This window comes from Bos taurus, chromosome 1, assembly GCF_002263795.3.
Source record: "Bos taurus isolate L1 Dominette 01449 registration number 42190680 breed Hereford chromosome 1, ARS-UCD2.0, whole genome shotgun sequence".
NCBI lineage: Eukaryota > Metazoa > Chordata > Mammalia > Artiodactyla > Bovidae > Bos > Bos taurus.
The window spans coordinates 69734350-69761158 of NC_037328.1; the positions used below are offsets into that span (position 1 = coordinate 69734350).

Sequence of the window (26809 nt, forward strand, 5' to 3'; positions counted from 1 at the left end):
AGAACTTTGTTCTCTTAAAAGGCAGACATGATTTCCCTCATTCTATACTGGAATTATTAAAGTATATTCTAAACTAATAAGTATAGGTTTTACCATACATTCTTAATCAATTGATTTATAAATCACCAAAATGCAAAACAATTTGGAAGAATAGTCTAAATTTCTCACCTATCACATTTTACTGCAACTAGAAAATGAGATCTTCTAAAATTCCCTTTACTCTCTAAACCCAACTAGAAATGGAACACCAGTGCAACCCCAAAGACATACAACGACAAAGTAGCCCACAGCAATACCTACCCTCAACATCTCTACCATCCTAGTAATCACTAACATTCCATCTTCACACTGTCCCTTTCTTTCATTCTCCCTGATTTTTACTGTCTCTCAGTACCTGGTTTTACTTATTACCAAATTTCATTTCTAAATGGCAAGTTTTTGCCAGTCCAAGAACATGAAATTCACTGTATCATAAGCTTGGTATATGTAACTCGTGTTCAGGAGAAATGACCCAGAGCTTTAGAAAAGGTCTTTTCTCTCAGATTTCCTAAATATCAGGCAAAGATGTATATGATGTTTTTTAAAAGAAAGATGTACATCCAAATATTTTTAAAATTTATAGTTTGGCTCTGTGGAAAAATTATATACCCAGAATTCAAAATTCCCTAGAGAAATTAGATAAATAAGTAAAATACTTATACTTTTCCAGTTTCTCTCTTAAGTACTATTTCATACTTCCATCCCTAGTCTTACAATCAGTTATTTACCTTAAAGCTACTCCTTCAACAATCAAGTTAGCATGCAGGAGAGAGTCTGACAAATAGCTAGTATTTCTATTTCTTGCCTTTCAATTAAATTTTCCTCATTTTAGAATTTTTTTTTTTTTTTCAAAGAACTGAACGCAGTTCCTTTCTTCAGTACCCTATAAGAGATCCTGGCACATTAATAGGCATTCAAATTAACTGCTTAGAGAATGAAAAGGATATATATTTCAGAATAAGAAGTAGGTAACCAAAAAGCACTCTGCTCTAGCACTATTAAGGAGTTTGAAAAGACCTAAAAGATGTATATAATACTGGGTTAAGATAGTATTGTTACATCTTTACTGAATGGATTCTTAAGAGTTTATCGATGTTAACTCAACAATCCTCATAAAACTCTTCTGTGGTGGAAAACATTCTCATTTAATTCACAAAACAAGTCAATAGCAAAGTCAGGTGGCAATACCTTATCCAGAAACTTTCAAAATCAAGACTTGAGATTCTCAAACTTAAATGTAAATTACAATTATCTTGGACTCTTTTTAGTACGAATGGAAACCCTCTTAGTAAGAATCTCTGGTAATGGGGCCTGAGTATTTATAACTGGAAAAGCCCTACAGATGATCTAATGCAGAGCCACGAGAACCACTGACATGAATGCACCGAGACTGAATTAAGCACACTAAGACTTCTCATACATTTCTAATAACTGTAGTTCTCTATAGTCCTAATCCACAAGGGGAAAAAAGAACACAGTGTCAACGGAAGGTGATGTTAAGTGGCCACAGATCTAGCAATGTAAAAATGAACAGTATGTCATTAAGAAATGAGAGGATGAAGCACTTATAAGCAATCAAAAAAAAAACCCAAAAACTTAAAACTGAAAAGCTTAGCAGTTAGGATTTCCGTGTGTGTGTGTGTTGGGTGTGGGGGTGGGGGGACCTAACATCTCAGTCCTCCCAGAGAGTTTCACTATGATACATATGATTTTTTTTAATGTTTACAACATGAACCCCAAACCATTAAAAGCTGAATTATGTTCAAATGTACTATGTTTAAAAGAAAACATTATATTAAAGATTTCTAACAAGGTGGTTGAAATAAAACTAAATTTAAACATTTAAAGGGGACAAGTTTTTATTATGTAGAAAATTCACTTTCATAAAACTTATTCCATGACAGTATCAAATTACTTGACCAAGATAACCCTCTTCTTTAGACATGCTACCGAATATATTCTGGCAATTTTCAAGTATCAAATCTACCTTAGGATGACTAAGCTTTGCCATATGATAAAGGATCAGAAAGCAATTATTGCTTAAAATTCATGGCAGCTAAAGATGACATAATATTGCAGTATTTCTCACCACAAAGCTTATATGGAAGGGAGCCAGGTCTATATGGCTATATAAGCTCCAATATTTTTACTAAAGTCTGCAAGGTAACTTCATCTATATTTCCTATGCAGATCCCCAATCTAACATGATATAATGGGGACACATACTCAAAATTTTCATAATGGCAAAAATTCAAGATTTGTGAAAAGTGTTGGTGGAGAGTAGAGTCCTCTAAGCATTGTTGTTGTGGTTGCCAAGTCATGTCCAACTCTTGCGACCCCGTGGACGATAGCCCACCAGGCTCTTCTGTCTATGGGATTATCCAGGGAAGAATACTGGCGTGGATTGCCATTTCCTTCCCCAGGGAATCTTCCTGACCCAGGGATCAAACCTGCATCTCCTGCAGTGGTTCCTGTGGTACAGGCAGATTCTTTATTGCTGAGCCACTGGGGAAGCCTCTAAGCGTAATACACTACAATTATTTGAGAGACTTACAGGTGCTTTTAAGGAATTTAAAACAAGTAACACTGATTCCTAAGCAAGAGGTAAGCTTTTCCTTCTCTTCATACAAAAAGGGGAGAGTTACTTTAATGAAAAATCTGAAGTGTGAATTTTTAAACACAAGTTCAAAGCTGTGAGAATCCAGACACAAACCACTCATCTGGACACTGCAAGGCCAGGGTTAAAAATAGACAACAACCATTCTCTCTCCTGTCACATGTAATAGGTCAGGACAATGTAAAAATTCTTGTTTTTGTTATTCTCACAGCCCTGTCTGCCATGTATTATCTGCAGTAATTTCACTGTCCTAAGAATGTCTAAAAAGACTGGCCAAAACATCTTCTTACATGCAATATACTCAAATTAGGCCAAATTTCTTTCATCCAGCAACAACATAAATATATATATATATATAAAATTAAATAAATGACTTTAGGAGTATTATGATAATACATTATAAATTAGTTTATCTCAAATCAGATAAGCAAAAACTAAACTTAAACTCTGTAAAAATAAGATCTGTATTACTTAGGACATAATTCCAAACACCCCTGAAGAAGATAATAACCTAAGATTTAGTCAGAATTTCAGAATTACAATCAAAAATAGTATCAGAAAAACATGGCTGTAAAGTATCAAGGAAAATGTACAACTTACATATGTTGTTTTTTTAAGACTTGAAATAACTGATTCACTTTTTTCCATAGCAGAAACTAACATAACATTGTAAACCAATTATACTCCAATAAGATAATAAAAATAAACCGATTATAGATACTCAAAATAAAAAGTTTTAAAGATTTGAAACAGATTTTGCAATGAACACAAGTAACATAACCACTATCATAATTTTAGAAATTAATATTTTCCTTAAACAACTTGATTTATTCATTAATGTAAATTTTTTAAAGCATCATATATCACTGAGAAAAACATTAACCCCAAGAAAAGAAAAGGAAGAAAGAAGCAGGGAGGAGGGAGATAAACGGATTGCACAAAACATGAAACATAAAATGTCAATAATTATGAAAAACACACAAGTTTTAGTATGACCAATAACCAAAGAAAGTAAAATTTAAACTATAATGAGACATTCATCTTAAGTTACAAAAGAAGCAAAGTTTCATACTCAAGGTTATGAGAGGGTATGGACAGACATCTTAGGTCCACTTCAGGCAGGAATGTAACTAATAGGACATTGCTGGAAGGGGTAACATTATTAGGAAACTTCACTTATTTTGCTTGGTTGTTTATTTGCTTATTTTACTTATTTAATTTTTAAAGAAACCTTTTAAAAAGTTCACACCTTTTGATTTAGCAGTACATGAAAATGTATACACAAATATTTAAAGTGCAACATGATTTAAAATGAAGGCAAAGAGAAAACAACTTTCCAACAACATAGCAATCATTGAATATAATGTGACATATCAAAATAATACATATGCAGCTAATATTTGTAAAAACCTTTAATAACTTTAAAAATAGCTTACATACTCTAGTTACAAACAGGAAATTCAATGAACCTATACAAATTTGAAAATAGAAAAGGAATATGGCAGAAAACGGAAATACTTATCTCTAAGAATAAATGGGTTATTTTCATCTCTGTATTTTTCAAAAATTTTTGCAGTAACCATATTTATATATATCCCCAAAGCAGCATATTGGTAAATGTTTAACATTTTAAGGGGTTAGAGAGTAGGGATGCTGATTTCCACGGTATAAATATTCTCACCGTGGCTAATTTCAAATTACCAACGGTTTCAGAGTCAGCTTGCCAAATTCCTGAAAACTTATTAATCAGCTCTGGCAAGCCAGTACAAACCGCAGCATACCACATATCCAAAAGTGCACAAAATGCATAAATAATGATGATTACTTAAATCACAAATACAAAAGTAGCCCTCAAAATAAAAAAGATCATGTTATAGAATTTTTTAGAAAAACAAAAGATGAAAAATAACTGTAAATTATACAGAGTTCCAAGATGTCCTAGGAATATCAAAATGATACATAGAGTCAGCTACTACTGTATTGAAGGGAAAAAAGGCAGGCAATTCCTAATAGTATTTATGGGTCACTTGTTTATTTACTAAGCCATTCATTCACCCATAGTATTTACTGAGAGTCTCTTAGGCCTACTATTCCATGCTCTTGGGATATAGCTGTGAATAAAATGAAGTCCCTGCTCTTATGGAGCTTACATTCTAGTCTGTATCACAGGTATTGCACAACCTTTTTCTCATGACCAATTGGTACTGAATTTTCCTGAAACAGGAATACTAAAATAAGTAAGACTAATATGAATGAGAAGCAAGGGCACTGCATATTATCAGTTTTTAAAGAAAAGAGAGATATGGAGTAAGAAAAGTTTGTTCAAAAAAAAAAAAAAGATGTGAAAGGGAAGTGGAAATTTTAAAGCAATGGCCTACCACCTCCATGCAGACATGCATCTCTTCCTTACTCCTGATGCAACAGTCCAACTTTATTAAGCCACATGAGACTTATAGTCCAGCCAAGTTCCTGACTATAAGATTAAGCAATAGTTTGGGACCACCACCTTAAAATATTCTCTTACTTTTGCAGGAGAACGCTGTTTCCGTTTCTTCTTTTTCTGTAAGTCTACTGGCTCTCTGATTTGTTTTTTGTCTCTCATCAGTTGCTCAGATACATCAGTGAAAGTAATTTCCTGCTTTACACTTATCTGTTAAAAAAAAAAAAAGCCAATTTTAGAAATAAACAAAAAGTCCACTGTGACAAACAGCCATTGCATGCTTAATTCTTTGCTAAATCTACATACAGATGTTCCCAGAAAGATTACTTGTGTGTGCAAGTAAATAGTATGTTGAAGAATTCAATAGGTAATTGACATATAAGAATCAACAGTATATAAATTGAAGGCATAAACTAGGATTTTATAAAAATTTATCTGGAAAAAAAAAGATTAAAGCTGTCCTGGGAGAAAATAATAAGATCTAGGAGAATAAAGTAGAAGTGAGGATACAATTTCACTCCCATATTTAAGAAAACTGAGGTTAAAAGCATAAAAAAAGGTGAAATTCCAAAATCAGTAAAATACTAGGGGACCAGACTTCATGATGGGTCTCAATTTGTCAATTTGTCAATTGGTAAAACATCACACAAACAACAAAAAATTCTAAAAGGTAATTTCATCAAAAAAAGGAATGATAATCTAACAATAAAATTTAATTATCTTTAAGTTCAATGTTTTTGGCAATATCTTAACCAGTATTTTCCCAGGCTCTACAAAAAACCATCACCAAATATGTCTTTTCAGAATTACACATGGTTTTAGGCCACAGCTATGTACAAGACAATTCTAACTACATAATAAGCAAAGAAATACTACAAGCATTAAGATGTCAAAACGTTATCTCATCTTTAGAGCTCAGCTCTCATAGATGTGAAGATATGTCCTAATATGTGGAGCGATGGTAGCATCAATGCTCATCAGAACTGATGGTACACAGTCTCCCACTCCTCACCACTACATTTTCAAACTATCCTTGAAATGAAAACACAAGTATATTAAAACTAAGAAACTTTCAACTTAACAGGCTCTGAAATACATTTAAAACCCTTGACCCTTCAACCAGAAGAACACAACGAGAAGTCTGAAACCTGGAAGGGGACGCTCACCCAACCATGCTTGCACCCTGATCATGAACTTCCAGCCTTCAAAACTGTGAGAAATAAATTTCTGTTGTTTATAACGTTTAAAAAAAAATCTTGATTAAAAAATATATATATTGATAATACTCCAGAAAGTACAATGTGCTAATGGCTATATTTTCAAAAAATACACTTAAAAAGGGGGTGCTAAAGGTTATAAACATCTTACAGACTTATAGTTTAAAGTCAGAAGACATAGCTGTGTAGAAGGGTTCATGAGGAAAATGCAACATAAGTTAGGGATTTCAAACTGACAGAATACAGAACTGGAAGTTTGCATAAACTTCTGAAATGTGGGCAGCATCAGAACTGTAAATCAAGGAGAACTCAGGCATAAAAACATGCCCATAAATGATTATTTAGCTAATAATTCTATCAGCTTAGAGAATAGTACTAGTGACCATTCTTGTAGCTTCTTTTAGTGTAATTATTTGAAATATACAACAGAATGGTAAAGTCACCTCTAACAAGGCTTCAGAATACACATGTTACCATCTCTGAAGTGATATTTACTGAAACACAGCTACTGAGGCTGGGTATGAGACAAGGAAAAGCGACAACAGACTAAGCAGCTGTTGAACTGCTCTCTCTTATGTTGCAAGGGCACCATAAAGTAGTTCCAAACATTTCTGCTGGCTGATAAATTACAAAGAAATCACGAAAATACAGAATGCAGCAATAAGAAAGAATAACATTTTTTAGCAGAAGTGTCAGGTAGAATGTAAGGCAGATTCACAAATAAGTTCTGCCATTAGCAGCTATTTAAACCAAGGAAGAGCCTTTATGTGCAAATAGTGAAAAAGATTAATACATACATCTGAACCTTTTAGCTATTTCTACATATATGGAGAGTGATCATATTGGTACTAACACTGACAAATGTAAGGTGCACTTCTAACATTATCAAAGTATAGAACCAAACTTAGAAGTATCAATGAATCAAAGCACTGTGAATGCTAGTAAGCACACAAAAACTACATTTTTAGAATACTCCAATAGGCTTATCACTCATGAATGAAATAAGGTAATCTCCACATGTAATACAACCACATACTAAAGTATATGGTCCAGCCTAGAGTACTTAGAAAAGTTACCGGTAAATCCACAAACATAGAGAGACAGGTATGAAAATGACAAGGCAGCTAGCAAGAATGCGGCGCAAAAAGCCTGGGAAAACAAATCTTCACTGGCCCAAGGAAGACTACAATAATCTATAAAGACACAAAATCTTTTTAAGCATGGCAAAAGAGACAAAACTCATCTGTAAGTTTCCTACTTCTTCCTTGAGAAATATCTTTAAACAAAAATCAAGTTCTCAGTGTTACTTTTCACCTAAAATAAACCAAAGTATAATTAATCAAAGCAGGTATCTGTAGATGTTGATTTTGGGGGGGAAAAAACTTATTAATTTGCTGGATTTTTTGAAATGTACTCATTAGAACATCAAGAAAATCAATAGGCTAGGAAGTGTGTCAGATTAAAAAACAAGTCTCTCATTTCTCCCCCATGGCTTAATCTTTACCATTTCACCTAGTCCCATGTGCAACCTCCTGCCTACATCTGAGAATCTGAATGTCAACGCTTTGCTCACTACCAAATCAGAAAACGTCATCAACACTGTTAATCACCCTACTCATACTTCTTTCTTAAGACTTTACTAAACCCAGACATTTCTCCACCTGCAACTCCTGCTCATCCACTAATCAAAGCTCCATATGGGCCTCCCACTTTCAAGACAAAGGAGGCCATCAGGCATTACCATCCTGTGTCACACTTACTTTATATCATCTAACTTCTACCCCAACACCCTTTCAAGAGGCAGAGCCCATGCTTCCTCACCCCTTGCCACTTCCCAAGCTGGTTCATTCTTGCAAGTTTTTATATATATATATACATATATAATTAGGTATATGTATATATAAGATATATACATATATCTTAACTATACTCAAGTATTCCTCATTTTTTATTGTTCTCTCTTTATTCTCCCAACTTTAAACTTTAAACATAGGAGGCCCTTCTATACTGAAAAAAATAAAAGTCTTTCTCTTGATTATAATCACTAGTAATTCATGCCCAGAATCCAGAATGATATAAGTCTTTTTCAAGACTTATATCATGTCTGGCCCAAACATAAACTATCTCACTTTTCTGTTTTTCTGTTTCATGTGCCTGTATCTTATCTTGGTATCTAAAAGGAAGATATTCTTCCTTGATTTTTCTCATAACAGCTTTCACTCATTATTCAATAGCTGCTGCTGCTGCTAAGTCGCTTCAGTTGTGTCCGACTCTGTGCGACCCCATAGACGGCAGCCCACCAGGCTCCCCCGTCCCTGGGATTCTCCAGGTTAGAATACTGGAGTGGGTTGCCATTTCCTTCTCCAATGCAGGAAAGTGAAAAGTGAAAGTGAAGTCGCTCAGTCGTGTCCGACTCTTAGCAACCCCATGGACTGCAACCTACCAGGCTCTTCCGTCCATGGGATTTTCCAGGCATACTGGAGTGGGGTGCCACTGCCTTCTCTGTATTCAATAGCTACTAAGTGTTAAATTCAGTCAGTTTAAAATAATACAATGAAAACTTTAAATTTACTGAGATTCTAACATTGTACAGAGCAAAATACTAGATAAAAAGAACACATTCTAAAATCTTTCCAAAGATCTTAAAATGCAGATGGGAAGTTTTCATGCCTTAAAAAGAAAAAAAGAAAGAAAGAAAGGAAAAAAAAAAAAACACTAATGAACTAATAAAATGGCACATATGTGGCTCAACCTAAATGAATGACACAAGGCAGGAACCAAATGGACAAACTCATGAGATCTGAAATAACTGCAAAAAGCTTTCTAGATTGAGTAAGAAACTCAATCAGAGCTGCACATTTCTCACTCTATCCTCTTTTTATTTTCTTCTTACACCAAACCTGCTACTCTTCCCAATTACCTTCTTCCACACTCAATAATGTTAATAAGCAATTTAACAAATGTAGGCATACCTAAAATAACACTGCCAGACATAGTATGTGATGAACATTTGACGTGGTTTGCAAATTTTGGTCTACCCCTAACTCCCAAAGTGACCCCTTACAATCATTTGACCTCTTCTTACTCTTTATTCTTAATAACCTACGTCCGTATCTATTTCAAGCTTTACAGCATTATAATCTACCAATGTACTCTTCCACAAATAAATTAACATAAGACTGCTTTCTTTCCATTTCCCCAGTGAGGAATATACAAGAGCTCCTTACTGCCCTTCCTATCAATTATACTCTTCCCCAGCTCAGCTTTCATGATTCTGCATGATCTCCTTTAGAGTAAAGACCTAGGTCACTTGGCAGAAGTATCTGTCCTTACCATCTCTCCATTTCTGAAGCCATATGTTCCCTTCAATTTTCAACTTCACTTTTAGGTATTCTCAATCATCTTCCCACCCCTGCTGAAGAAAAAAGAAAGCATCTTTGTGCTTTCCTCTATACTGTGCTGCTGATTCCACTACTACCCATCTTTCAGGCTCTGCATCTTCCCTGTCTCTAAAATAATCTTACTTCATCAACTACTTCTCTGCCTAAAAGTATACTTAAATTTACCCCATAAAATTTCTTGTGGACCAAAATATTTCCAACAACTTCCATTCTCTTACGGCCGAACTTTTTGAAAGAACAGTCTGAAGTAAGTATATAATATATAAGTAATTGCCACCAAACTTAAGAGAAATGGTTATTCTGAGAGTAAAAATAGTACACAGTCATATAAAAAGAATGTGTTTAACTATCACTAGAAAGAAACTGTTCCAAAATATTGCGTAGGAAACAAATGGAATCAAAGTGACCACAAGCACAACAAAGTGTTTAAATGTAAAGAGAAAGATATAAAACAATTAACTGTACTGTAAATACACTGATTTTTCTGGGCTCCAAAATCACTGCAGATGGTGATTGCAGCCATGAAATTAAAAGACGCTTACTCCTTGGAAGGAAAGTTATGACCAACCTAGACAGCATATTAAAACGCAGACATTACTTTGCCAACAAAGGTCTGTCTAGTCAAGGCTATGGTTTTTCCAGTGGTCATGTATGGATGTGAGAGTTGGACTATAAAGAAAGCTGAGCACCGGAGATTTGATGCTTTTGAACTGTGGTGTTGGAGAAGACTCTTGAGAATCCCTTGGACTGCAAGGAAATCCAACCAGTCCATCCTAAAGGAGATCAGTCTTGGGTGTTCACCGGTAGGACTGATGTTGAAGCTGAAACTCCAATCTTTGGCCACCTTATGCGAAGAGCTGACTTACTGGAAAAGACCCTGATGCTGGGAAAGATTGAGGGCAAGAGGAGAAGGGGACGACAGAGGATGAGATGGTTGGATAGCATCATCAACTCAATGGACATGGGTTTGGGTGGACTCTGGGAGTTGGTGATAGACAGGGAGGCCTGGCGTGCTGCAGTTCATGGGGTCGCAAAGAGTCGGTCGAACGACTGAGTGACTGAACTGAACTGAAATGATGTTAGCAATATCTGAAAGTACTCATGGAGTCCAGGAAAAGAGAAAGTTAACACCAAGAATATATCCCTATGTATATGCATGCATGAGTTTATTTCCAGGATGGTTTTGGAAATAACAGATTTAACCAGTCAACAGGAAGATTTCTAATTGCAAGCTCACCAAGCCACAGAATAGGGCAGGAAGGAGAAGCAGCACATTGATGGACAGGCCTTGGTATGAATCATAAACCACAACCCTCCCTTTCTGTGTGACCTGACAGCATGTCAACTTCTGATACAAGCTACATTTGTCAGGGCTTGAGAAAGTCCATAACTATCTTTTGATTTTGAAAAGGTTCAGGGACCCACAGTTCACAACAAACATTCTAATCTACTCCTCTGTAATATTTCTCATTAAAAATTTATATTTTGATTGCTATATCAGCATTTTACAATTTAGTAACTATAAGATGAACTGGAACAAGTGATCATATCAAGTTATCTTACCTGAAATAGTGCTGACAATCCCCATCTTACCCAGAAATTCTATTCTTTTAACTTCTGTATCTTCATGGTTCAAGTTCTTCCCTGTTCCTCACAGAAGTTCTTCTGGATCCATCCTTCTACTATATATGTACCTTTATTTTGTAACAGTTTTAGTAAATCTCTATCAAAGTTTTCAAAGTATGGTCCAGGGACTCCAGAAGATCCCTGACACTCTTTCTCGTGGGTGGTCCATGAGAGAAAAAAACACTTTCACTATAATACACAGGCTGGTTTTTTTTGTTTTTTTCACTCTCCTCTTAAGATTATATAGCAGCAGTATTCAGAAGCTAACATGTGATGTCACCACAGACTAAATATATTAGCAAATATGAGATAAGCTAGACAATAAACAGATTGTAAAATTTTAAAACTTCACAAAATTTTTATTTTAGAAAAGTTATATTTCACTAAAAAATATGCTATGTGTTAACATGTAATGCGATTTATTTATAAAAATAAAAATTTTAATTGTTTTAATTTATAAAACGGTAAATATCAACATACATAACCAACAGAAGCAAGAGTTAAGAGATTTCAACATTTTTAAAAGCAAAGGGGTTCCAAGGCCAGAAATTTTGAGAACCACTGATCTAGATACATCTTAACTATATTTTGCATTCCCTCCCTTTTCTCCATTCAATCTCGTTCAAAATAGATGCCTTGGCCCAACCAACATAAATTAGTATAGATGTGTGTGCGTTTGCCAATTAGCAGACACACACATAATGCCTAACTCTGTGTGCTAAGATCACTAAGAAGCAATGAAACACACCTAGCATCTAAAACTTAGTTTCTAACTACCGTTATCCAAACAAAAGGAACTGGAGTTCCTTGGAGAAGTGACTGATTTCAACAGGCAAGGAGAACTATATATAAGATGACCTTGGAAAATTTTGTGGTGCCAGAAACTAGAGTGCATGTCAAAAGGACACAAGAGCTTGTCTGAAAGAGTTCCTAATGGGCAAGCTGAAACAATGTGAGAAAATAATAAATGGTAGTACCAGATTATAATGCAAAGAATAAAACAAATATCCATTCTGATATAAATGGAATTTTTTTTAATGGAGGGAAGGGACAGCTACAATTAATGTGAATATAGAAGGAATGAAGAAAATACAAATTCACACTTAGGTAAACACCACATTAATAACTACAGTTGGCAGGACCCACCAATGGATGCTTACAAAGGTAAGTAAAATTTTGAGTAGAAATAGGATATTTAAACAGACTCAAACTATTCAATATTTCCTACAAGATATCTGCCAATTACAAAAGAAAAAAAAGTGACTTTAAAATGGGGAAAACTGGCATTTATCACCTTACCAAAGCACAGAGAATGTAGTAACACCAGTAATAAGACATATCTCCACATTTTATAATCCCTGATATGATGTTCTGAAATGAGCACAACACTTCTGTGGGATTTGTCAAAAAATAAAAGCACCAATCTAATCATAAGAATATATAAGAAAGACTCAAAAGTCATTCTACAAAATAATCAATACCCATCAACTATCAAGGTCATAAAAGATAAGGAAAGACTGAATTGTCATAGAACAGTGGAGACTCAATGGACTACTACTCAGTCATAAAAAAGAATAAACCAACGTTATCTGCAGCAACATGGATGGACCTAGAGATTATCATACTAAGTGAAGTAAGTCAGAAAGAGGAAGACAAGTATCGTATGATATCACTGATAACATGGAATCTAAAATACAACACAAATGAATTTATGAAACAGACTCACAGACAAAGAAAACAAATTTATGGTTACCAAAGGAAAAAGGTTGTGGAGGAGGGATAAATTAGGACTTTCCAATTAGCAGATACAAACTATTATCTATAAAATAAATAAGACCCTACAGTATAGCACAGAGAATTATATTCAAAATCCTGTTATAAACCATAATGGAAAAGAATATGTGTATAGGTGTACATATACATACACACACATGTATAATTGAGTCACTTTTTTGTAAACCAGAAATCAACACATTGTAAATCTACTACATTTAAATAAAAAACAGCGTCTATATAGTGTTCTACAAATCTGTGATTCCTCCTCAGCATTAGTAACTAAGATTTATCTAATATTACTATGTGCCAGACTCTCTTCTAGGTGCTATGGATACAATGTTTGGAAGGCATGCAGAGAAGGAAGGGGGTGCACGTGGTCTCTATCCTGTATAATCTATTGCACTTAATCCTACAGGAAGACTGTGAGGTAAGCATTTTCATCCCATTTTACAAATAAGAAATCTAAGGCTGAGAAAGGTTATTTGTCTAAGAAGGGAAACAAAAACTTACACCCAAGTCTTCCAAATCCAGCAACAGAGACTCTAATTACTGTAATCTGTGAATTATTTTTTATCCTCGCATTATCAATGAAGAAACTAAAACATCACGGACGCAAGTGTCTTACCCAGGCTATCACTGGGACTAGATTTCAACACTAGTACTTAAACCAGGATTTTATATCTTTTAGTTCAGTGCTATTTCCATTACTATAACTGCTTCTTTATAAATCTAATAAATCATTCAAACATTTTAAAATGATTTTTGCACAAACATACTTCATTTTCCCTTATAAAAACTATAGTTTGGTTGCTTCCAGAATATAGAAAGAATTTCTAGTGGTTCTAGAGAAAGGAAATAATTTAAAAAATAACAAAGTGGACAAAATGTCAACAATATTTAGATAAAGCGTAAGACCTGAATTTCAATCCTACCTCTTCCAATTATTATTGGGTGAACTTGGCTTCCAAAAGTAGTACGGAAAAACAAAAAAAGCACAGGGTGAGAGTTAAAAGAAATGAAATCTAATCCCAAAGAGCAACACTAGCAGTGTCAGAAATACAATACTAGCAGTGTCAAGCTAAACAACTAGAATTTTAGTCATCTGTAACTTTCTTCACCTTTAAATGGAGGGAATAATTCTCACAGAATCTCTGCAGAGTTAAAGGGATTATATATGTAAATCATCAACTATGGCATATAGCATTATAGTTGATTTTTGATGCCATTCATTATCATGATTTCCCCGGTGGCTCAGACAGTAAAGCGTCTGCCTACAATGCAGGAGACCCAGGTTCGATTCCTGGGTTGGTAAGATCCCCTGGAAAAGGAAATGGCAACCCACTCCAGTATTCTTGCCTGGAAAATCCAAGGATGAAAGACCCTAGTAGGCTATGGTCCATGGGGTTGCAAAGAGCTGGACACGACTGAGCAACTTCACTTTCAGTATCATAATCATTTCCTCACCTGTTAAGTAGTGGCAGCAATAATATCCAGTTTATACACATCAGAAAATCCAATGAGATTATACAAAAACTATAAATTCTAAGTAATTATTATTATACAACTGCAGATATGTAATTGCTTAGATACATGGAAGGTTACCAATTTCTATAGAGCATCTCAACTTAATACATCCTATTATCTAAAACTCAATATTGCTAAAAATAAAATCTTTTTTCACATCAGCACCTCCTTCTAAATTCCCTGCTTCTTTTTTCTTCCCCCTGCCTTTCAGCAACCCAGTCTCTCGACTATAAAGACATCTTTTAATTTTCTTCTCCACTCTCAAACCAAGACCAAGCCCAGTTATTTCTCTTTTTCTTAGTATCACACACAAATCTGGAAATTATATTCCATATTTCCTATTCTAGATCATTTTTAAAGAAATTAAGTTGGGAATCTCATATACTACAAGAGGGAGAATAAAACGATCAACATTTGTGGACTATAAATTAGGCAGTATATATCAAGAGTCTTAGGAAATCTATACAGAAGAAATAATCTCACATGACAACACTACATATAATATCACAATAACATTTACAACTGTAAATAAAGTGCAGTCTAATACACATAAAGAAACAGTGAGATAAATTACAATATAGCTATATGATATACATGAACGAGAAATCTTACTTTTGAATAATTTTAATACTGAGATGCTCATGGTTTAAGATTAAATGATATTAATAAATATGGATAAATATACAATTTTACACAAACACAAATATATATGCAGCAAATTTTACACACACAAATATATATGCAGAAAAACAAAGGGAACACTAAAATACTAACAATGAAATGTTAGTAGTGATTATCCTGGAGTAGTAAGATTGCAGCAATTTCTATTATCTTGATAGCTTTTTTAATTTAATTTTTATTTTTTTAATACCAAAAGCATTTTGTATTGGAGTATAGCTGATTAACAACACTGTGATAGTTTAGCTTTCAAATTTGTACCTTTTCTTAACAAACAATGTATTATTTTATAATCCTAAAAAGACATTAAGTCCAATCTTAGTACAAATTCTTAGGATTAATTAAAGAAAAATCTATTTATTATTATCTTAATATACTAACTTATTGAAATATTAAGCCAGCAAAATGAAAGTGAAAAAATTTCTATGGGTGAGTTGGGAAAAAAGCAAAAGTCATCAAGTAAATCGTGACCCCCCTATCTCACATCATCAGCAAAATTCAATTCCAAACAGACTACTGATCTAAATGGGAAAGGAAAACTATAAAGTTTCCACAAGTTAACAAAGGAAAATATCGTCACAACCTTGGGGCAGGCAAAGAACTCTTAAACAGGACACACAAGACACCAAAAGGAAAAGACATAAACTGAACTTTGTTAACACTGACTTCCGTTCATCAAAAGAGTAAAAAGGCAAGTCATAGTGGAAGCATAGAAAAGATAATTGATACATATATATCCAACAAATATAAAAGAATTACCACAAATCTGTAACAGAAAGGAACACCCTAATAGAAAAAAGAGCAAAAGATGAACATGCACCTTACAAAAAAATTATATCCAAACTGTCAGTAAACATGAAAGGCACTCACATTAGTTATCAGTGAAATGCAAACTGGGAAAAAAAAAACAACCCACACTGAAATACTACTACCATCCCACCAAAACAGTTAAAATTAAAGTACTGACAATGCCGAATATCATGGATACAGAACAACTAGAATAAACTGGCAAATCCATGAGAAAAACTTCTGGATAGTAACTCTTATAGCTGAACATACACATACCCAGCAAACTCCAGGATATAACCAACAGAAATGAGTGTGCACATGCGCCAAAGACACATCGAAGAATATCTGCAGCAGGAAGTTCCTTGGCAACCCAGTGGCTAGAACTCAGCGCTCTCACTGCCAGGGCCCAGGTTTGATCCCTGGTCAGGTAACTAAGATCGTACAAGCCAGAAAGCATGTCACCTGACCATCCCCTCCAAAACCTACTTGCAGCAGCACTTTTCAGAACAATCAACATCATGAAACAAGATGCCTATTATGCTACAGAGAATAAATTTTGATATAGTCACACTACTGACAATTACACAGAAATGAGAATAAACTACTACTACATGCAATAACCGGAGAAGGCAATGACAAGCCACTCCAGTACTCTTGCCTGGAAAACCCCATGGATGGAGGAGCCTAGTAGGCTGCAGCCCATGGGGTCGCTAAGAGTTGGACATGACTGAGCAATTTCACTTTCACTTTTCACTTTCACACAATGGAGAAGGCAATGGCAACCCACTCCAGTGTTCTTGCCTGGAGAATCCCAGGGACGGCAGAGCCTGGTGGGCTGCCATCTATGGGGTCGCAGAGAGTCAGACACGACTGAAGCGACTTAGCAGCAGCAGCAGCACATGCAATAACATGGATGGATTTATCTCATAAAAATGCTAAAGAAATCAAATATTAGATAGTACATACGGAATTCAAAAGTCAGGGAAAGCTAACTAACTGTGATAAAAGTGTTCTGATAGGAAGCAGTTATCTTTAGGAATTAGAGGAGTGTTGTGACTAAAAAGGACACAGGGGAGGGCCTCTGGAATGCTGATAATGTTCCATGTCTTAATCAGGGCAGTAATTACACATGTATGTCACTTTTGAGGAAATTCATCACTAACAATTTGTGCACTTTTATTTCAATAAAAAGATATACACCTAGACAAAAAACATTACAAATATGCAGATATATAGATAGATACAAGAAACACGCTTGTATCATACGGGTATCTATATATACAAGCATGATCCTTTCATCATTATTTCATTCAAACAAATCTAGCAATAACATAAATATTCACCAATAGGGGAGTGATTAAATAAAACAAGGCACATCACTTAATCATTCATTAGAATAAGAAAGCAAGCTTTAGATATAATAACAAGGAAATTTCTACAAAATATTATTAAATGAATAATGCAGACTTCAAAAATATACAAAAATAACATTATCTAATTTGTATAAAATAAAATATATGTATATTTTCATAAGATATATATTTACAAAACACATATAGAAATAAAGACATTTCTGAATGTTTTTCTATAAATTAAAAATTTTCAGGTTATCAGTATTAGCAGGTATCTCTTTGGAATTAGAGTAGAAAAGAAGGAACTTTTACTTTTTTTGTTCTCCTCTATACTAATTTTTATAATGACTATGTAGTCCTTTTTTACAATGAACTTCATTATACAAGTATGAAAAAAGTCAAAGTACACATCTCTGAGACTGATCTAGCTAGATGGATGCTATCAGAGCCTTGTCTATGACTTCCAATTTGGGCACTATTTGATCTAAGAAAGAGTATAACTCTCACTCAGTACCACTATCTCACAATTCCAGATCAATTAATTAGGTATCAAATATCACACAGAACTATATGAAAAGTGTTAGGAAACTAGCTATGTTACTAAAGAATATAGAAAGAAAACTCAATGGCACCCCACTCCAGTACTCTTGCCTGGAAAACCCCATGGACGGAGGAGCCTGGTGGGCTGCAGTCCATGGGGTCGCTGAGGGTCGGGCACGACTGAGCGACTTCACTTTCACTTTTCACTTTCATGCACTGGAGAAGGAAATGGCAACCCACTCCAGTGTTCTTGCCTGGAGAATCCCAGGGATGGGGGAGCCTGGTGGGCTGCCGTCTATGGGGTCGCACAGAGTCGGACACGACTGAAGCGACTTAGCAGCAAGGGGAAAAAAAAAGTTGAGTCTAACAACTTTAAGAGCACTGGAGAATACTGAAAAATAGACCGTTCTAGGTTAGCTCCCTAAAACAACCGACTGATAGAGATACTTTGATTCATTTACTTACCAGGTGAGTCGAAATCAATAATAATAAACAATAATATGACTCTCATCAGGAAAAACTATAAAGCAAGATTACTTATTCTATGTTTTCTGCTAAAACAGATTCCTATCAAATAGGATACTTTCTAAGAGCCACATAAAAGAGTAAAATCTTGTTTAAAAAAATAACCTTGGGGAACTGATATAAACTACCATCTATTCTCTTTAAAACAAGTTCAATTAATAAATCTATTTCTGAAAATAATATTCAAAGAGTATGATGAAGTGAAAAGTATCTGAATGGGGGGGTACTCCTTAAAGCATGCAGACACACAAAAAGTCAACACAAATGCCTCAAAAGACAAGGACCCAAGAGTCAATAAACATAAAATTACTTCTGAATCCCTCAAATGAACTTTAAAAGAAACAAAGAGTAGTAAGAACTGGCTATAATAAATAATTTTATTGAAAAGTATACAGTGTAATAGAAATAACAAGTTGGGATTTAGCCAAAAAGAGAGGAAGAAACATATCCTACCAATGACTATTTAAGCAAATAAACAAAATCAAATAGATTTGTCACCTTTCAAGATGATTGTGAAAGATCATTGATACCAATAAATGTAATCCAATCCTGTGACTAAAACAGAGTGCAAAATACATGGCAAAATTAGTATTTTAAAATCACTGACACAAATAAAATAATACTTTTTTCTTCTCATTTTGTTAAATAGGAAAGGAAAAGACACTTATTCCAGAACATGTACTCAAATTCCTAACAACAGCATGTTAAAGTTTTATTCACTGAAGCAAAAGGTATTTGGGGAAATGTCTATATAATCCTTCTTAAACTAATGACAGGATTTAAGGCAACTTTTAAAACTAAAAACAAAAGAGAGGTTTTACAGCAATGGCCAAATATGTCTTGAGTTTCCTAAGCCATTAAAATAATCATGAATACAAAATGCATAAAAGGATGTCTACAATTCTATTCATACCGCTTTCAGAACAGAAATTCATGACTAAAATCTTCATGACTGCTAAAGTATATTTTTTTCAGGAATCACAAACACTTGAAATACTTTACACTTTATTATATCACTATATGACTGGAGCATGATTTTTTTTTTTTTTTATAGCTCCTAATTTACATAAAATGGGATCTTCCCAACCCAGGGAGTGAACCTGGGTCTCCTGCACTACAGGCAGATTCTTTACCAACTCAGCTACCAGGCAATTTCCTTGGGTAGGGAAGATCCCCTGGAGAAGGAAATGGCAACCCACTCCAGTATTCTTGCCTGGAAAATCCTATGGATGGAGGAGCTTGTAGGCCATAGTCCATGGGGTCGCAAAAGAGTTGGACATACTTGACTATAAATTATTTAAAAAATTCTTTCAAAAAAGTGCAATTCAGTACTTTTCTAGGAAACAAATGTGGCATATATCATTACAAATAACAATTTGTTTCTTTCTGTCAATATAAACATGTCTTTTACTCTTCAACATATCTGATATCAGTTGGAAAAATATAGTCCACAAAGTTTCCAATCCCTTTTCTATAAAAAGAATTAAAAGGACAAGCCAAATACTTTTTTTTTTTTTCAAATTTCTGAAATTAATTTTTAAGTTGAAAAGCTTTCTAACACAACGCTATCCAAAACGTCCTGAAATAATGGAAATGTTCTTTATGCTGTCTAATACAGAAGTCATTAACCACATGTGACTATTGAGCACTTGAAATGTAGCTAATGCAACTAAGGAACTGAAATACTAATTTTAGTTCATTTTAATTCAAATTTCTAACATGCTAGAAAACTAAGTTCTAATGAGCATACTACAGACATCTGAAAGTTGGCTTGCAGATTGCTGTTGAAAATGTACAGCCACATAGCTGAAGCTGGGTGATTGATTTAGAGTAATACGGTCATGATAAATCCTGAAAGCCAGCAGTTATCACAAATGAAGAACTTTACTTAGCAACTATCACAGAACAATAGGGAGTTTATACAGGTTACAGAACCTAAACTGTTATTAACAGTTTAAGGAAACACAAACCTCAAGTTTCTGTTTTGAATTAACTAAAAAGTTAATATGAAGTAAAGTTCTGTGACTTCCAAGTGAATTAGCAAATAAAAGGAAAAAAAATCAACATGTTCAATATCTATTTTTAAAAAGACTTTAGCATACACTCTAGAAAGGATGAAAGGCCTTGGAGCTTAAGTTTTCACACTGTGAGGAACCTAGATCATACTGTTCTACATCAACACCCTCTCTTTAATTCAAAAATGTATATTCATGATCCCAAGATCTGCCCTTCACAACTCTGCCTTACCAGCAGGAATGCATAAGTAATAAGGAAGGGATATAATTTCTCATCTCTGTTAAGTTCTTCTATAAAGCAATATTACACAAATCCTAAATTCTGGCATTTGGTATTCAGTATGAGATAACTTTCCATTGATTCATTCTCAGAATGGACTCAGATTTATCATCATCTATTAGGAGTAATAGGACTCAACTATGGACTACCCAGAATTTGGAATATCAAGCAGATATTTAAGAAGCATTAGAAGAACAAAGAGTTGAGAAAAGTTCAAAATATGCTGGTAAATGAAGAGATAAAAAGCAACATGTTCCTATGCTCGGTATGCATATCAAAGAAGCACTGAAGTACATATACCAAAATGTTAGAAGTGATTATATCCAGTGACAAGGGGATAACAGAGTATTTATCCTAGAGCTATGTATACCTATGTTCACCCAAAAACCTACACATCAATGTTCACAGCAGTTTTATCTGTAATAGCCAAAACATGGAAACAACTAAAATGTCCCTTATTTGCCTACAAAAGTCCATCTAGTCAAAGCTATGGTTTTTCCAGTAGCCGTGTATGGATGTGAGAGTTGGACCATAAAGCAAGCTGAGCGCCAAAGAATTGATACTTCTGAACTGTGGTGTTGGAGAATACTCTTGAGAGAGTCCCTTGGACTGCAAGGAGATCAAATCAGTCAATCCTCAAGGAAATCAGTACTGAATATTCATTGGAAGGACTGATGTTGACGCTGAAACTCCAGAACTTTGGCCACCTGATGCAAAGATTGAAGGAAAAGACCCTGATGCTGGGAAAGATTGAAGGCAGGAGGAGGAGGTGACAACAGAGGGTGAGATGGTTGGAGGGCATCACCGACTCGATGGACATGAGTTTGAGCAAGCTCCAGGAATTGGTGATGGACAGGGATGTCTGGCGTGCTGCAGTCCATGGGGTCGCAAAGAATAAGACATGACTGAGCAACTGAACTGACTAACAACCATACCATGGAATTGTGTGTGTGTGCTTAGTCACTCAGTCGTGTCCGACTCTGCAACCCCATGGACTATAGCCCACCAGTCCATGAGGATTCTCCAGGCAAGAATACCAGAGTGGGTTGCCATGCCCTCCTACAGGGGATCTTCCCAACCCAGGGATTGAACCCAAGCCTCCCACACCACAGGCAGATTCTTTACCATCTGAGTCACCAGGGAAGCCCAAGGATACTGGAGTGGGTAGCCTATCCCCTCTCCAAGGGATCCTCCTGACCCAGAAAGTCGAACCAGGGTCTCCTGCATTGCAAGTGGATTCTTAACCAGCTGAGCTATACCATGGAATACTACTATATATTAAAAAAAAAAAAAAAAGAACAAAGCATTTATATATATAACAACTCAGATGGCTGTCGAGGGCATTACATTAAGTGAAAAAAGTCAATCTCAAAAGGTCACTTAATATATTGATTCCAGTATCTATTGATTCCAATATCTCAAATAAAATATTCTCAAAATGATGACGTTTTAGAGACAAAAAACAGAGTAGGGTAGGATAGCCAGGGGTTAGGAATGGTGGGGGCAACAAGAAGCAGTGTGACTACAGAGCGGTAGCACCAGGGAGATCTTTGGTATGAAGGATTAGTTCTGTATCTACTTGTAGGATAAAGCATACAAAAATGGACATGTTGTAGCAATGTCAACTTCTTTATTTTGAGATTTTGTACTATAGTTATATAAAATGCAATCACTGGGGAGAAACTGCCAGACTGGTTACATGGAACATCTCTATATTATTTTTGCAACTACCTATGAATCTATATAATTTCAAAATTAAGGTTCTTTTAAAGAAAACAAAAGGATAAATCTTATCCCTTCCCCTTCCTGACTTTCCCTATCTACTTAGGCTCCATAAACCATTCACCTCTAAGGCCATACTGCGGAGCAAAACATGGTTTCAGGTCCTAGACAGAATGAAGAGGGTACTGGCATGGGAGGGCTGCCCAAAGCAAGACATCAGAGTGTAAGCAGAGAGAGGAAGTTCTCCAGATACAAGGGCAGTTCAGCATGAAAGTGTCAGAGCCCAAGCAACATAAAGAAGGGTCTATGCTGTGGGTGAACAGCAGCCTTGAGCAAGGTACCAGAACTAAGTGGTGTGAGGACTGAGCATGGACCAGCACAGTGTACAAGGAGGGATCCATGTGGTGACTGAGGCCCAGCACAACTGCCAAAGACATGCAGGGGGAGGAAGGCATCCACACAGGAGACAAGGGATGGCTTGCACTGCCATGGAGTACAGGAGCTGGGTGAAGAGAGTATACCTGTATAGGAAGAGGAGAAGGGCAACAGTGCTAAAGGGAAAATAGTTACATACAGGGGTTGGGAGGAGGATCTGATCAATTAAGTAAATAAATACATTAAGAATAACAGAACCAGGCTTATTACTGTCTGAGAAAGGACTCATAAAATATGGGAGGAAGCAAACTAAAATGTACTCCGTGGTAATAGACTATAATTGGAGGTATCAGTGTGAACTCATGGTTTTCAATACTTATAGATAAATGGATAATTATAGATGTAAATGTATGTACATATATACATATAAATGTATGTAAGTATGTACATATATATATACTCTCTGGCTTTATCCACTAACAGTCCTGGGAGCAGTTATACTCCACCAGCAATGAGCAGCACACTGAGCACTCAGATCTTGGCTTCTAAATACCATTCTCCACTAAAATGAACTAGGACTCCTTAGAAAAAATGTCTGATTCCAGGGATGGGCATGTAAAATACAATATAAACCTAGAACATCTCATGACTTAAAGGAAGTGCTCAAGGACTGATGGGACAGGTCAAAAGAACACAGAAGCCAACCTGAAGAGGCTCAGATTGGCCAAATCATCAACTAAGCATTAATCACAGTAGTAGATTTTACCCAGTGAATAAAACTTCAAAATCAATATTGGTTCAAATAAACAAATTTCAAAGTATGATGAGGGATAAGATTAACTTTACACTGGCAAAACCTGGCAGACCCTAGCTAGCTCAATTAACTGATCAAAGTGAACCATCATCAGAAGGGGGAAAATAAAAATCATGTGCCACCTGTTCAAACCCAAACCACTTTTTGCAATACACCTGCCAAAGTAACAACTTAAGTCTAAGAGGAAAAATCATATAAACCTGAACTGAATGACATTCTACAAAATAAATGGCAATTTTTACGTATGATGATCATAAAATTTTTAAAGAGAGGAACTAACCCAGACTAAAGAAAACTAAAGAGACATGACAGTTAATGCAATGTATAATCTTAACTGGATCCTTCTGCAAACAAACTTTAATGCCTGGAGAATAAGTAGATGAGTAAGGATATAAAAGAGTTATGTAAAGAACAAATGTATGGATACCAAGAGGGAAAGGGGATGGGTGGGAGAAACTGGGAGACTGGAACTGACATATATGCACTACTGATTCTGTGTATAAATTAGATAACTAATGAGAACCTACCAGATAGCACAGGGAACTCTACTAGATCCTCTATGGTAACCTAAATGGGAAGGAAATCCAAAACAGGGGATGTATAACGCATAGATGATTCATTTTTGCTATACAATAGAAACTAACACAACATTATAAAGCAACTATACTCCAATAAAAATAAATTAAAAAAAAAAAAAAGAATACAACTAGCCAACTTGACCTAATTGACATTTACAAAAAACCCTCCCGACAACAGTCAGACTCCACATTCTTCTCAAGTGAATACAGAGCATTCACCAGGTAACCACACAGTAGACCTTGTAAGACTCAACACACTTCAAAGGACGTAAGTTGTACATGTATAGCCTCTGACCACAATGACTAAATATCAATGACAAAAAGATACCTGGAAAACTTCAAATATTCAGAAATTAAGCATGGGTCACAAAGAAATCACAAAAGAAATTGAGAACTTTAGAGCTTAAAATGCTTACATCAAAAAGAAAGATCTAACTACCAAACCTTCTACTTTAAAAAGCTAAGAAAATAAGAACAAATTAAAATAAAGTAAGCAGAAGGAAAGAAATAACTTGAGAGTAAAGATGAAAGTTGAAATGAACAATGTGTGTGTGCATTCAGTATTGTCTGATTCTTTGTAACCCCATGAACTGTAGCCTGCCAAGCTCCTCTGTCCACGGAATTTTCCTGGCCATGACTGCAATTTCCTTCTCCAGACAATCTTCCCTCCCAGGGATCGAACCATATCTCCTGCATCTCCTGCACTGGTAGGTGCATTCTTTACTAATGACGCACTAAAACCAAAACTTATTCTTTGAAGAGACCAGAAAAACCGACAAATTTCTACCCAGATTAATCAAGAAAAAGACAACTGGCACTATCAAGGTGAAAACAGAAATTATTACAAGTCCTTTAGACAGTAAAGGAATTGAGAAAATATTATGAAAATTTTTGTTCAGTCAAAAAATGAACTCCTAGGCACATACCCTGAGGAAATCAAAACTGAAAAAGACACATGTACCCCAAAGTTCACTGCAGCACTATTTACAATAGCTAGAACATGGAAGCAACCTAGATGTCCACCATCAGATGAATGGATAAAGAAGCTGTGGTACATACATACAATGGAATACTACTTAGCTATGAAAAAGAACACATCTGAATCTGTTCTAATGATGTGGATAAAACTAGAGCCTATTATACAGAGTGAAAGTCAGAAAGAGAAGTATAAATATCGTGTACTGACACATATATATGGAATCTAAAGAGAGGACACTGATGAATTTATTTTCAGGGGAGCAATGGAGAAACAGACATAGAGAACAAACCTGAGGACACAGTGGGAGGAGAGGAGGGAGAAGGGGAGCTGTATGGAGAGAGCAACACAGAAATCTACAATGCCATATGTACAACAGACACCCAATGGGAATTTGTTGTATGACTCAGGGAACTCAAACAGGGGCTCTGTGAAAGGCTGAAGGGTGGGGTGGGGAGGGAGATGGGAGGAAGGTCCAGGAGGGAGGGGACATGGGTGTACCTACTATGGCTGATTCTTGTTGATGTACGACAGAAAACCACAAAATTCTGTAAAGCAATTATCCTTCAATTAAAAAAAATTTTTTTTAATGAAAAATATAATTTGTCAAAACTAAATCAAGAAAAATTTAAATCTGATTAGTTTTTTATGTTTTAAAAGTTAAATATGGAAGTAAAAACTTTCTCACAAAGGAAACTCAACCCTAGATTAAGTTATTGGTAAAGTCCACTAAATATATATTATTATGATAGAAATAACACGAATTTTCTATAAACTTTCAGAAAATAGAGAAGGAACTATTTTTTATGAGGCCAATATGCCTAAAACAAGACTGCAAGAAAACAATATGCCTCATAAACATATACATAAACATTCTTTTTAAAAAAAATCAGTAAACTGAATCCAAGAACATATAAAAAGGACAATGTATCATGACCAAGTACAATTTATCCCAGGAATGCAGGATTGGCTTAACATTTGAAAATCAGTAAGTTCACTTTAAGAAAAGGAAGGAAAATCATATGATCATCTAATAGATGCAGAAAAAATATCAATGAAGTTATACATCCATTCACAACTTTAAAAGAAATCTCAGCAAACTACAAAGAAAACATCTTCCACCTCATAAACAAACATAACCTATGAAAAATTTATAGCTAAAACAATTATTAATGGTGAAAAACTCAATACAGTCCCCTAAAGATCAGGAAAAAAGCAAAAATATTGACTCTTACCACTTTTATTCAACACTGTTCTGGAAGCCTAGTCCATACAATAAGGAAGAAAAAAGTAAAAAACATATAAATTGGAAAGGAAGATTTAAAATGTATGGACAATAGGGACCCTGAAAAAAACAGAAGGAACCTTACTAGAACAGGTACATATAACAAGATCACAGGATACATGGTCAACATAAAAAGAATCAACTGCATTCCTATGTACTAGTCACGAACAATTAGACACTGAAATTTTTTTTTTAAACACCATTTACAATAACATCTTAAACATGGAATACTTAAGGATA

General features: G+C 35.1%; 1 protein-coding gene across 13 annotated transcripts in view; it reads right to left on the reverse strand.

Annotated features, from left to right (window-relative positions):
- ZNF148 (zinc finger protein 148) overlaps positions 1 to 26809 on the reverse strand; it is a 146598-nt gene that overhangs the window by 53329 nt on the left and 66460 nt on the right. For all 13 annotated transcript variants that reach the window (NM_001033121.1, XM_010801188.4, XM_005201416.5 and 10 more), the window contains 1 exon segment: positions 5181 to 5306. In NM_001033121.1, coding sequence (NP_001028293.1) covers positions 5181 to 5306 — 126 coding nt within the window.